Below are 11,168 nucleotides of genomic sequence, written 5' to 3'. Positions count from 1 at the left end.
GGCGGCAGCAGGGCATGCGTCTTGATGACAGATACGTTCCATACTTGCAGATGGCAGGGCTATACCATCTTGCACGGCTGAACGACCGGTGGTTCCGGCTAGACGAGGCGCTCGTCAGTGCATTCGTTGAGAGATGGCGTCCCGAGACGCACACTTTTCATATGTCGTTCGGAGAGTGCACGATCACACTCCAGGACGTGGCATACCAGCTGGGTTTGCCAGTCGATGGCCGTTACGTGAGCGGGTGCTTGTCAGAGTTCCATATATACATCGATGGAGGCCGTCCACCCTGGGTCTGGTTCCAGGAGTTGCTAGGAGTTATACCTCCTCCCAGTCAGGTTCAGAAGTACGCAGTGAACTGCAGCTGGTTTCAGGAGACCTTTGGTGAGTGCCCTGAGGATGCAGATGATGACACTGTTCGCCGATATGTCCGTGCGTACATCATGATGTTGCTAGGCACGCAGTTGTTTGCGGACAAGTCTGGCAACCGGATTCACATTAGATGGCTTCCATATGTAGCGAGGCTGGAGGAGCTGGGTACGTACAGCTGGGGTTCGGCAGCACTGGCCTGGTTGTACCGGTGCATGTGCAGAGTGGCAAACAGACATGTTGTGAAGTTAGCGGGCCCGCTCCAGCTACTGCAGTCTTGGATCTTTTGGCGGTTTCCTCAGTTTAGGCCTGCAGGATATGAGACGTTCAGCTGGCCGTTGGCGTCGAGGTACTATACTGGGCCTATTCTTTTTCAATATGACTTAGAGAATTGCGTGTATGTTAATACTCTATTGCATAATGTAAACACAGATATTAGTATATGTAACTCATGTGTATGGTGCAGATGGGCAGGTTACAACCCTTCCGGTAGCGAGAAGGGTCCGAGAGTGCGGTCGTGGAGGCTTAGGATAGACCGGTTACAGTCCAGGGAGGTTAGTCTGCTAATTAATAACTGATGCATTTTAGTTAAATATTTTACACTTGGGTCGTACAGTTGCCCTGATAAGGGTCGGTTTGTTCTGCAGTTTATATGGATGCCGTACAGTAGCCCCGACGTACTTCAGGTGTTGCACCCGGAGGTTTTGGAGCCTCGGCACATGGCGGTGTGGCGCAGTGTGACCGCGCTGATCTACTTTGCTGTCATAGAGTGGCATCAGATAGATCGTGTTCTTCCTCAGTTTGGAGGGGTACAGGCCCCTCCGCGTCCCGCCTTGAACATCGACTTTCTGATGTCCAAGGACGGGAGAGGCGGCGATCGATGGTTCCCCTCTTCCATGCCGAAGTGGCATGCATACTGGGACGCTCGTCATGACAGTGTATTGAGGTTCGAGATTGTTGCCGACCCTGGACCGTCTCATCAGTTCCTTCAGTGGTGGAGCCACGCTTCCTAGATGAGATCACCGCCATCATGCAGGCTGAGGTGACCCCCCGCAGAGCTGGCCAGACCTCAGGGATCCAGGCCCCCTTAGATGTTGATCTGAACGAGCCTCCATCCTCATCCGCTGGTCAGCAGTTTCGTCTTGGAGGTACCCCTACATCCGCCTTCACCGCTGCATCAGAGTCTATCGCAGGATCGTCTGCAGCACCGTTGCGTGTTGCGCCACCAGTACAGCCTGCTCCGCAGGAGGAGGAGGATGAGATAGAGGATGAGGAGCCGCTTGTCCGTCGAGGTCAGAGGGCACGGGTAGCACCTCGCTGTGGTACTGGTTCGCATCTGTTTAGATGAGTCACATTTCATGTATTTTGTTTCCTCTATTTCAGTCATGTATGATAGTTAGGTGTAGTTTTCTTGTTATGTAGTGCTCTGTTTATGTATGTTGTTCCTAACTATTTGTATTAAATGAAACATGATAAGGTATAATGATTTTGTTTAGTTATTAAAATGAGGATCAACGAGTCCTGTAGCATAACTTCTAATGAAAGACAACATATTCATTACTACTCACAAATACCAAAGTTCAATGCATTAATCTCAACAAGTTACATTCGTGGTCAAGCAATGCATCTAACAAGACAACTTAAATGTAAATAACACTAACAATAACATCATGGAAACTAATTTCGCCCTGTCTGAGACGATCCTACTACCTGTGGGCATCTACGTCTAGTGTGTCCGGGTTGGCGACAAAGGCCACACCGTTTTGGCCTGTTTGGATCTGCGTCATCCATATTCGTCCGTATCCTTGTGGATCTAGGCCTACCCTCTCTCGCACGCCTTCTGTTTGGGTCCGGAATCACCGTGGGCCCATCGTAGGGTGGCCAGAAGCCCTCCGGGATTGGAGGTGTGAATCCCATCCGATAGACATTGAACACCGAGCTAATCTGATAGACGCTATGAACATAGGAGTTCCAGCTCACACGTGCGTAGGCACAGCATGCAAGTGCGTGCTGACACGGGAAATGAAGCGCCTGAAAGTACCCACAGTCACATGTCCGGGAGGCAAGCGATACTCGGTAAGTACCCAATGAGAAAGTACCAGTCGGAGTGGTCTCCGCTACGGTGAACTCGGAGTTATCACGGTCATACAACGTCACCGTGAAGCACCTGGCCGTCTTCAAGTTGGCCTCAATACACTTCACCAAATGCTGACTGAACTGCGACCGAGTTTTCCTCTTGATGGATCCTTTGTGGTGTACCAAAACAGCAAAACTCTCCTCCTCACTAGCCATCTTATGTCCTCTAATGAGAGCAATTCACGTTTACAGCGTTTATATAGAGCTCTGATTCGTACTAATTCGAACTAACCTGGTTCGAACCATGATACATGTAATTCGAACCAAGCTGGTTCGAATTACTACAATCAACCTCTCTTTGGTTCGAACCAGGTTGGTTCGAACCAAGAAAGCATGTAATTCGAACCAGCCTGGTTCGAATTACTACAACCAAGCTCTCTCCCCATAATTCGAACCAACCAGGTTCGAATTACATGCTTTCTTGGTTCGAACCTATCCGGTTCGAATTATTCAAACTTTTCCAGTAGTAGTTCGAACCAAGTTGGTTCGAATTACTAGCTAATACAGTTCGAACCTTGGTGGTTCGATTTATATAAAAATGCCTCTTGGCTTATTGCTGAAACAAATTTTTGTTTGACGTATTTTGATTAAACTTTTCTGCATGTGGCTTAATATGGTTTTTTGCCCTAAAATTAAGAGAAGGCTGGCTCTAAGTTATTGATTAGCAGCTCTTTACTTTTAGTGATCTCAGGTTTATATCTCTTCTTCCCTATCTTTCAGTGCCATCTACATTGTTCACCATAAAACTAACTAACATATCTATCGAATAAATACAGGATTTGGTGTCCATTGCTTACCTTATATTATTCTGCTACTACTGAGTATAATCTGATCTTATACAATAAAACAAAATATTTTGAGTTAAATCTTTATTTTATAAAAAATCGGGTAATCAAAGGTACTATTACTGTATCTTACATCTTCTTGTCTGAATAAGTGACACATGTGCTTACAAAATTATTGTCTTCAACTAGCATTGATAAACTAAAATGCAAATTCAGATTGGCTTTAAAATAATCCTAAATTGGGAGAGAGGAAAAATATTAGCATATATAAAAGAGTATTATGAAAATTTTTTGATTTAGCAAAAATTAGTTATAACTGCCAAATCTATTAGGTAGTTATTAGTGCTTTGTTTCTTTAGTTCTAAGTTAGTTTATATTAGGGATAAGTATGATTTTGGTCCCTAAGGTAGAGGCTGAAAATTTATTTCGTCCCCCAACTTTTTTTCACTCTAAAATGGTCCCCAAAGTTTCAGTTTGTTTTAAAATCGTCTTTTTTACCCCGCACCACCACCATTTCCATTTCTTCTTCTTCTTCCCCGCCGCCCCGCCGCCTCGCCGCCCTGCACCACCGCACCACCACAATTTCTTCTTCTTCTTCTTCTTCTTCTTCCTCTTCTTCTTCTTCTTTCTCGCCGCCACGCCGCCCTGCCTCCCTGCCGCCCTGCACCAGCAGCACCACCATTTCTTCTTCTTCTTCTGAACTGAATTTTTTGTGAAATTTCTGGTTGTTGATTATTGTTTAAAGTGCATGTTGCTTGATTTTTCTGAAAATGATGATGATGATGACTATGATGATACTGGTGGTGGTGGTGGTTCTGCTTGATTGTTCTTTTTATTCCATTATCGATTGAGTTCTAAGTTATGGGTTTTCATTTTTCTGATTTTGGGTTCTGAGTTTTGACGATGACGATGATTTTGAGTTCTGGGTTGTTGTTCTTATATTGGTGTTTGTTTGAGTTCAGATGATTCTGAGTTTTATTGTTGTTTGTTTGAGTTCAGATTATGATTTTCTGAGTTTTGATGATGATTATTTTTCCGAGTTCTGAGTTCAGATGATTCTGAGTTTTATTGTTGTTTGTTTGAGTTCTGGGTTCAGCTTTGCTTGCTGCTGTTCTTCCGCTTCTGCTTGCTGTTCTTCTGATTTTCAATTTGTCATTGTTGTTGTTGTTATCCATTGTTGGTTGTTTTTTTTTTTCTGCGTTTGTGCATCTGCTTCTGCTTCCGTTAATGTTGAGGAAGAAGAGGGGTGTTGAGGAAGAAGATGGGAGGGGAGGGGAGGGTATTTTCGTCCAAAGGACGATTTTAAAATAAACTGAAACTTTGGGGACCATTTTAGAGCGAAAAAAAGTTGGGGGACGAAATAAATTTTTAGCCTCTACTTTGGGACCAAAATCATACTTATCCCTTTATATTACTATATAAATAACTACTAATTCTAAATCTTTGACACACATCAATAATAAGTTTCTCTTAACATTTTTTCTTTCAATTTTCAAATATCTCTCTCTTCCTCTCTCTTTCACCTTCCTTACACTTACATTATTAAGTTGAAACTAAGCTTCGTCATTTTCCTCCCTTTTTTTCGGGTGAATGAATTTATACTAATCGAAAAAAATATAATTGGATGGCACTTTTAATTATATTTGCAGAGTATAGATATAAAGTCTCATAATTATTCTGCTACTAACATATAAGAATGCTTTTTGGTATATTTCTAATTACTTACACAAACTACATCAACTAATTCTACTTTAACTTTTATATCCATCATCCCTCAAAAATCCGATTATAAAACCTCTAAATTCACATATTACTTAAAAAATTCAATGGATGATTAAAATTACTAGCAGAATGTACAGGTGATATTTATATGTTGTTGTTATATGAGACAGAAGATATTCCTAACTCCCAAAATAAAATGATAAGCCCCAACTGAAGGGTCTCTAGAAGTGTGGAGAGCTCTCAACCACCGGGGAGATTTCGGGGATGAATCAAGTGAGAGAACATAAGATGAGAAGACACCACATCCAACTCAAAACCTTAAGGTGTCAAAACCACCACCACGAGTATTCGTCCATCACACCGCCGCAAAACACCGCGGGACACGCCGCCCGGACCACCTTTGCTGGGAAGACTTTCGATGCTTCACCTTGAATACCCTTTAAAACCAGACCGATTAAACTATCGGCTCTGATACCACTTGTTGGGCCAACCGTGGAGAGCTCTCAACCACCGGGGAGATTTCGGGGAGGAATCAAGTGAGAGAACATAAGATGAGAAGACACCACATCCAACTCAAAACCTTAAGGTGTTAAGTTAATGGGGTCTCTCATCTTATAAACTCCTCATTCTTCCATGCTTTCTTTGATGTGGGACTAACTTCAACACTCCTCACACTTGCAACACTAACACAAACCTTAAAGCAGAAATTGATAAATTAAAATCAAGTTATGGAGGAACTGCAACATACCAAGAAGAATTGTGGCGAAAGGGGTCCAAGACAACTGCGAGCGGAATGAAGGCGTGGGACTTACTGCAAGATGGTGATGAGACAGGGAGCGACGAAGACAAATCCCGAAACCTGCTGCGTCTGCCGCCAGCCACGACGAGGGCAAGAATGGCACGACTGAGTGCTAGACCGGAGATAGTGAGAGATATTGGAGCCAAGAGAACAACGATGAGCTTGAGTGCGACACTAGAGACAGTGAGAGAGACCAGAACCGAGTGAGAGAAAGAGCTTGGGCGGAAGAGCACGTAGTGAGCCACAGAGTTCGAGCTTAAAGTTGAGGGAAGAGACTTAGGATTACTAAACGATGTCGTTCTTGCAAGTTAAAAGAAAAAAAAAAAAGCATGACCCGGTCCAATTATGTAAATGGACCGAATTGAACCAAATCTAATGATTATGGTCTGGACAATTAGGTTTATTGATATTGGTTTTTTTTTAATCTTTTAATTATTAAACCAATTTATTAAATGCATCCAATCATAGTTTGATACCTAAGCATCCTTAAAAAAAAAAGTCTTTTGCGGTAACTTTATGGGAGTATCCAAATGTTAAATTCCGTTTACACACCCTAAATTACATAGAATAAATAAAAGTATTCTGATTAAATAAATTGAAATTTATTACATCATAAAATTAGAAATCCAACGAAGAAGTTCACTAAATTCTTTACTCCATCTACCTTACCTTATTTCATAAATCCAAACATAGTCTTTCAAGCAATTAAAAATCTAAAAGATTAAAAACTATTTTTTATTCTTTATTTCAGATTTAAAGAAAAAAAGAAAAAAAAAGGGTCAAATGGAACAAGCCCCATTTCATTGCAGACAAGTGAAAACACTCCCATGCAAAGTTTTCTCAATTTCTTATTTTTTTTTTTTTTACCAAAAGATACGAGACTCGAACCCGCAACCTCTTAATTGAGTATGGGAAGATTATGCCATTTGAGCTATTATTCATTGGCAAAAATTTGGAAAGATAGGAGACTCGAACCCGCAACCTCTTAATTGAGTATGGGGTTATTTTCCAATAAAGTTGCAATCGAATATAGTTTGAAGGAACCAAAAATGACAGGCATAGTACTACTACCCAGAAAATTTACAGGTATACGAACTCAAAAGTTATTTGTATTGGAATATATATATATATATTTTTTTTGAACAAAGGATGAGCACAAGTCCATTAATCCTAAAACAAAACATTCAATACAAAATTTAGAAGACATATGTTAAATCTGGATAGAAGATACATATAAAACACCTTATCAAAGATGCTCCTAACTTCAGTAACTTGCTGAAACATGCACACCAGAGCCTGCAAACAACTTTTGGTATCTCATGTGTGAACACCCTACTTTCCTTGTTCTTCCCCAGTGCCGCCAAACTTGTCCGGAAGTGACAGTAAACTCTCAGTAAACATAACCATCTTCGAGTCATTATCACGACAACTAATTCTTAGAGACTCCACCGATACACCTTTATCGCTGACTTTGACCAACTCATTGTTTTTGGTGCCAACAAGTTCACCTTTATTGAAACACAAAGGGTGGATTCCAGGAGCACACAATGGGTAGATTCCATGAGCATAAGGAAGCACAACATTGAGCTTAGTCCAAGATAACTCCTTCATTACCCAGATCTCAATCTTCTGGTCTTCCGTGAAGTTCAAGTAAGATATCCCAAGGCATCCAGCAAACAGCTTTAACAGCCGACGGGATCCGCCTGAAGTTGGAAATGACACCATTGATAGATGCTTTCCGGCTAAGTCGAAGGCAACAATCACAAAATTCACTTCCATATCTTTAACGGCCAACCAATAAAGAACCCCGTTACAAAACACTGCACAATCAATGGTAACCAAATGAGGAGGAAGATGGCCACACTCAATTTCTTTCCAGGAATTGGTTCTAACAGAAAAATATTCCCAATGAGGTCTCCATTCATGTCCGTCACCCCATCCTACTACTACTAAATAATCATCACAAGATTCATCATAGCCAAGACCACCCCATAAATTGTTTGACGAGCCAAAACCCATCCAACAAGGAACATCAGGGTCAGCAACAGGGTACGGCACTGATCTGTGAGAACCCGTTACAGGGTTCCACAGAAGGAGTGGAGCGCCATGTACATGAATGCGCAACAGTATGAAGCCCCTACATGAACCTAGAATACTAAGGCTGAAATGGCGACAACTTAGAGGAAGCTGAAGCGCGTAATCGCCGCGAATCGAAGCTTCCAGATCTACACAACGAGCCTCGGGAACCTCACTCGACAAGTACAAAAGCCTAGTGTTCTTATTGGTGGGTGCAGCATCAGCAGTATCGTAATGCAATTTTGCAAAACGTGAATCAGAAATCAGAGAAAGCCATTGTTTTGAGACGCACCTGAACCGAATTAGGGATTTTACCGGCAACCATACTAGGATTTTCTCCACCAATTCGAGAGGGAGAACCTTAGCTTCAGCATCAGCCTCGTGCTTCATCTTCTCAAGTCTCGGAGGAGAGTGGAGAAGGACCGAGTCTGACTGAGTAGTTCGCAGGGGCAGAGACGAAGCACAGCAACGCAGAGAGACCGGAAAGTGTGGTGCGGCGGCGGTTGGAGTGGTGGCGGTGCTGAGTGCTGAATATGATAAATGTTTATTGGTTTTGCATTAGATTAGTTGGTCAATTTTTTTTTCGGTCCTCAATGTTTTTGGTATTTATTTTCCAGTCGCTGTTATATAAAAAATAGACTCCAAAATGGGCTCAGCGTGATTGTTTCTTTGGGCTTTGGCCCCGAAGTCAATAAAAAAAACCGATGCATAATGTTCCAGAGAAAAACAAAACTATACAAAATGTGAAGTATTTTAATGGGAATAATCTAAAACTAAAACTATTACAAAAAAAAAAAAATCTAAAACTAAAACTACTATAATTATGTCTCTGTGTGTTTAGTCCCATTTTTAAATAAAAAATTGAAACTATATAAAAGAGTATTATGAAACTATATAAAGTTGAGGGAAGTGACTTAGGATTGCTGAACAATATCGGTCTTACAAGTTAAAAGAAAAAAAAAAAAAAACATGACCCAATCCAATTATGTAAATGGATTGAATTGAACCGGATCTAATGGTTATAGTCTCTGGACAATTAGATTTATTCATGTTATTATAAAGACCTTTTCTTTCTTTAATCTTTCAATTATTAAACCAGTTTATTAATTATTAAATGCATCCAATCATAGTTTGACACCTAAGCATCATTAAAAAAAAAGTGTTTTGCCGTAACTTTATGGGAGTATCCAAATGTTAAATTCCGTTTTACACACCCTAAATTACATAGAATAGATAAAAGTATTCTGATTACATAAATTGAAATTTATTACATCATAAAATTATAAATCCAACAAAGAAGTTCACTAAATTCTTTACTCCATGTACGATGTACCTTACCTTATTTCATAAATCCAAACATAGTCTTTCAAGCAATTAAAACTCTAAAAGATTAAAAGCTATTTTTCATTCTTTATTTCAGATTTAAAAAAAGAAAAAAAAAAGGTCAAATGGATCAAGCCCCATTTCATTGCAGACAAGTGAAAACACTCCCATGCAAAGTTTTCCAATAAAGTTGCCATGGAATATAGTTTGAAGGAACCAAAAATGACAGGCATAGTACTACCCAGAAAATTTACAGGTATACGAACTCAAAAAAGTTATTTGTATTGGAATAGTTTTTTTTTTTTTTTTTAAACAAAGGAAGACAACAAGTCCATTAATCCTAAAACAAAACATTCAATACAAAATTTAGAAGACATATGTTGAATCCGGATAGAAGATACATATAAAAACCTTTTGCTCCAAACTTCAGTAACTTGCTGAAACATGCACACCAGAGCCTGCAAACAACTTTTGATATCTCATGTGTGAACACCCTACTTTCCTTGTTCTTCCCCAGTGCCGCCAAACTCGTCCGGAAGTGACAGTAAACTCTCAGTAAACATAACCATCTTCGAGTCATTATCACGACAACTAATTCTTAGAGACTCCACCGATACACCTTTATCGCTGACTTTGACCAACTCATTGTTTTTGGTGCCAACAAGTTCACCTTTAGTGAAACACAAAGGGTGGATTGCATGAGCATAAGGAAGCACAACATTGAGCCTAGTCCAAGATAACTCCTTCAATACCCAGATCTCAATCTTCTGGTCTTCCGTGAAGTTCAAGTAAGATATCCCAAGGCATCCAGCAAACAGCTTTAACAGCCGACGGGAACCGCCCGACGTTGGAAATGACACCATTGATAGATGCTTTCCGGCTAAGTCGAAGGCAACAATCACAAAATTCACTTCCATATCTTTAACGGCCAACCAATAAAGAACCCCGTTACAAAACACTGCACAATCAACGGCAACCAAATGGGGAGGAAGATGACCACACTCAATTTCTTTCCAGGAATTGGTTCTAACAGAAAAATATTCCCACTGAGGTTTCCATTCATGTCCGACACCACCCCATCCTACTACTACTAAATAATCATCACAAGATTCATCATAGCCAAGACCACCCCAACAAGGAAAATCAGGGTCAGCAACAGGGTACGGCACTGATCTGTGAGAACCCGTTACAGGGTTCCACAGAATGAGTGGAGCGCCGTGAACATGAATGCGCAACAGTATGAAGCCCCTACATGAACCTAGAATACTAAGGCAGAAATGACGACAACTAATAGGAAGCTGAAGGGCGTAATCGCCGTGAATCGAAGCTTCCAGATCTACACAACGAGCCTCGGGAACCTCACTCGACAAGTACAAAAGCCTAGTGTTCTTATTGGTGGGTGCGGCATCAGCAGTATCGTAATGCAATATTGCAAAACGTGAATCGGAAATCAAAGAAACCCATTGTTTAGAGACGCACCTGAACCGAATTAGGGATTTTACCGGCAACCATACTAGGATTTTCTCCACCAATTCGAGAGGGAGAACCATAGCTTCAGCCTCAGCCTCGTGCTTCATCTTCTCAAATCTCGGAGGAGAGTGGAGAGGGACCGACTCTGACTGAGTAGTTCGCAGAGGCAGAGACCAAGCACAGCAACGCAGAGAGACCAGAAAGTGTGGTGCGACGGCGGTAGAAGGAGTGGTGGCGGTGCCGAGTGCGGAGTGCTGAATAGTGAATATGATAGATGTTTATTGGTTTTGCATTAGATTAGTTGGTTAATTTTTTTTTTCATCTACCAATTTTTTGGTACTTATTTTCCAGTCGTTATTATATAAAAAAAAAATAGACTCCAAAATGGGCTCAGCGTGATTGTTTATTTGGGCTTTGGCCCCAAATTTAATAAAAGAAGAAATGCAACTATACATAATGTTCCAAGTTAAAAAATATAATACGATACA

The 11,168-nt window shown here is 41.0% G+C and overlaps 3 protein-coding genes across 4 annotated transcripts; 1 reads left to right on the top strand and 2 right to left on the bottom strand.

The window, feature by feature from the left end:
* On the top strand, positions 15–1,382 carry LOC107632502 (serine/threonine-protein phosphatase 7 long form homolog). The gene is made up of 2 exons (XM_021117150.1): positions 15–923; positions 1,017–1,382. The coding sequence occupies exons 1-2, from the start codon at positions 15–17 to the stop codon at positions 1,380–1,382; spliced, it is 1,275 nt and encodes a 424-aa protein (XP_020972809.1).
* Positions 2,047–2,661, bottom strand: LOC107632503. Its single transcript, XM_016336175.1, has one exon. It carries the CDS (start codon positions 2,659–2,661, stop codon positions 2,047–2,049), a length of 615 nt encoding a protein of 204 aa, XP_016191661.1.
* LOC107634182 (F-box/kelch-repeat protein At3g23880-like) lies at positions 6,905–11,052 on the bottom strand. Of its 2 annotated transcripts, none has more exons than XR_002358800.1 (2): positions 9,644–11,049; positions 6,905–7,073 (listed from the first exon to the last, which is right to left on the bottom strand). XR_002358800.1 is itself a non-coding variant. In XM_021118104.1 (2 exons), the coding sequence occupies exons 1-2, from the start codon at positions 10,785–10,787 to the stop codon at positions 7,144–7,146; spliced, it is 1,083 nt and encodes a 360-aa protein (XP_020973763.1). In that variant the 5' UTR covers positions 10,788–11,052; the 3' UTR covers positions 6,905–7,143. The 2 variants fall into 2 exon arrangements, 1 of the variants encoding a protein (XP_020973763.1); XM_021118104.1 differs by having other exon boundaries at positions 6,905–7,319; positions 9,881–11,052.

The sequence above is a fragment of the Arachis ipaensis genome, chromosome B03 (genome assembly GCF_000816755.2).
Source record: "Arachis ipaensis cultivar K30076 chromosome B03, Araip1.1, whole genome shotgun sequence".
Taxonomy (NCBI): Eukaryota; Viridiplantae; Streptophyta; class Magnoliopsida; order Fabales; family Fabaceae; genus Arachis; species Arachis ipaensis.
Note: the sequence above shows the minus strand (reverse complement) of the source record. Positions and strands in the feature narration are given on the sequence as shown.

Coding starts and splice junctions, on each gene's coding strand:
- LOC107632502 (XM_021117150.1), top strand. CDS start 15: ATGCGTCTTGATGACAGATACGTTCCATACTTGCAGATGGCAGGGCTA. Junction 924..1,016: donor ACCGGTTACAGTCCAGGGAG/GTTAGTCTGCTA, acceptor TTTGTTCTGCAG/TTTATATGGATGCCGTACAG.
- LOC107632503 (XM_016336175.1), bottom strand. CDS start 2,661: ATGGCTAGTGAGGAGGAGAGTTTTGCTGTTTTGGTACACCACAAAGGA.
- LOC107634182 (XM_021118104.1), bottom strand. CDS start 10,787: ATGAAGCACGAGGCTGAGGCTGAAGCTATGGTTCTCCCTCTCGAATTG. Junction 7,320..9,880: donor CCCTTTGTGTTTCACTAAAG/GTGAACTTGTTG, acceptor GTTTCAATAAAG/GTGAACTTGTTGGCACCAAA.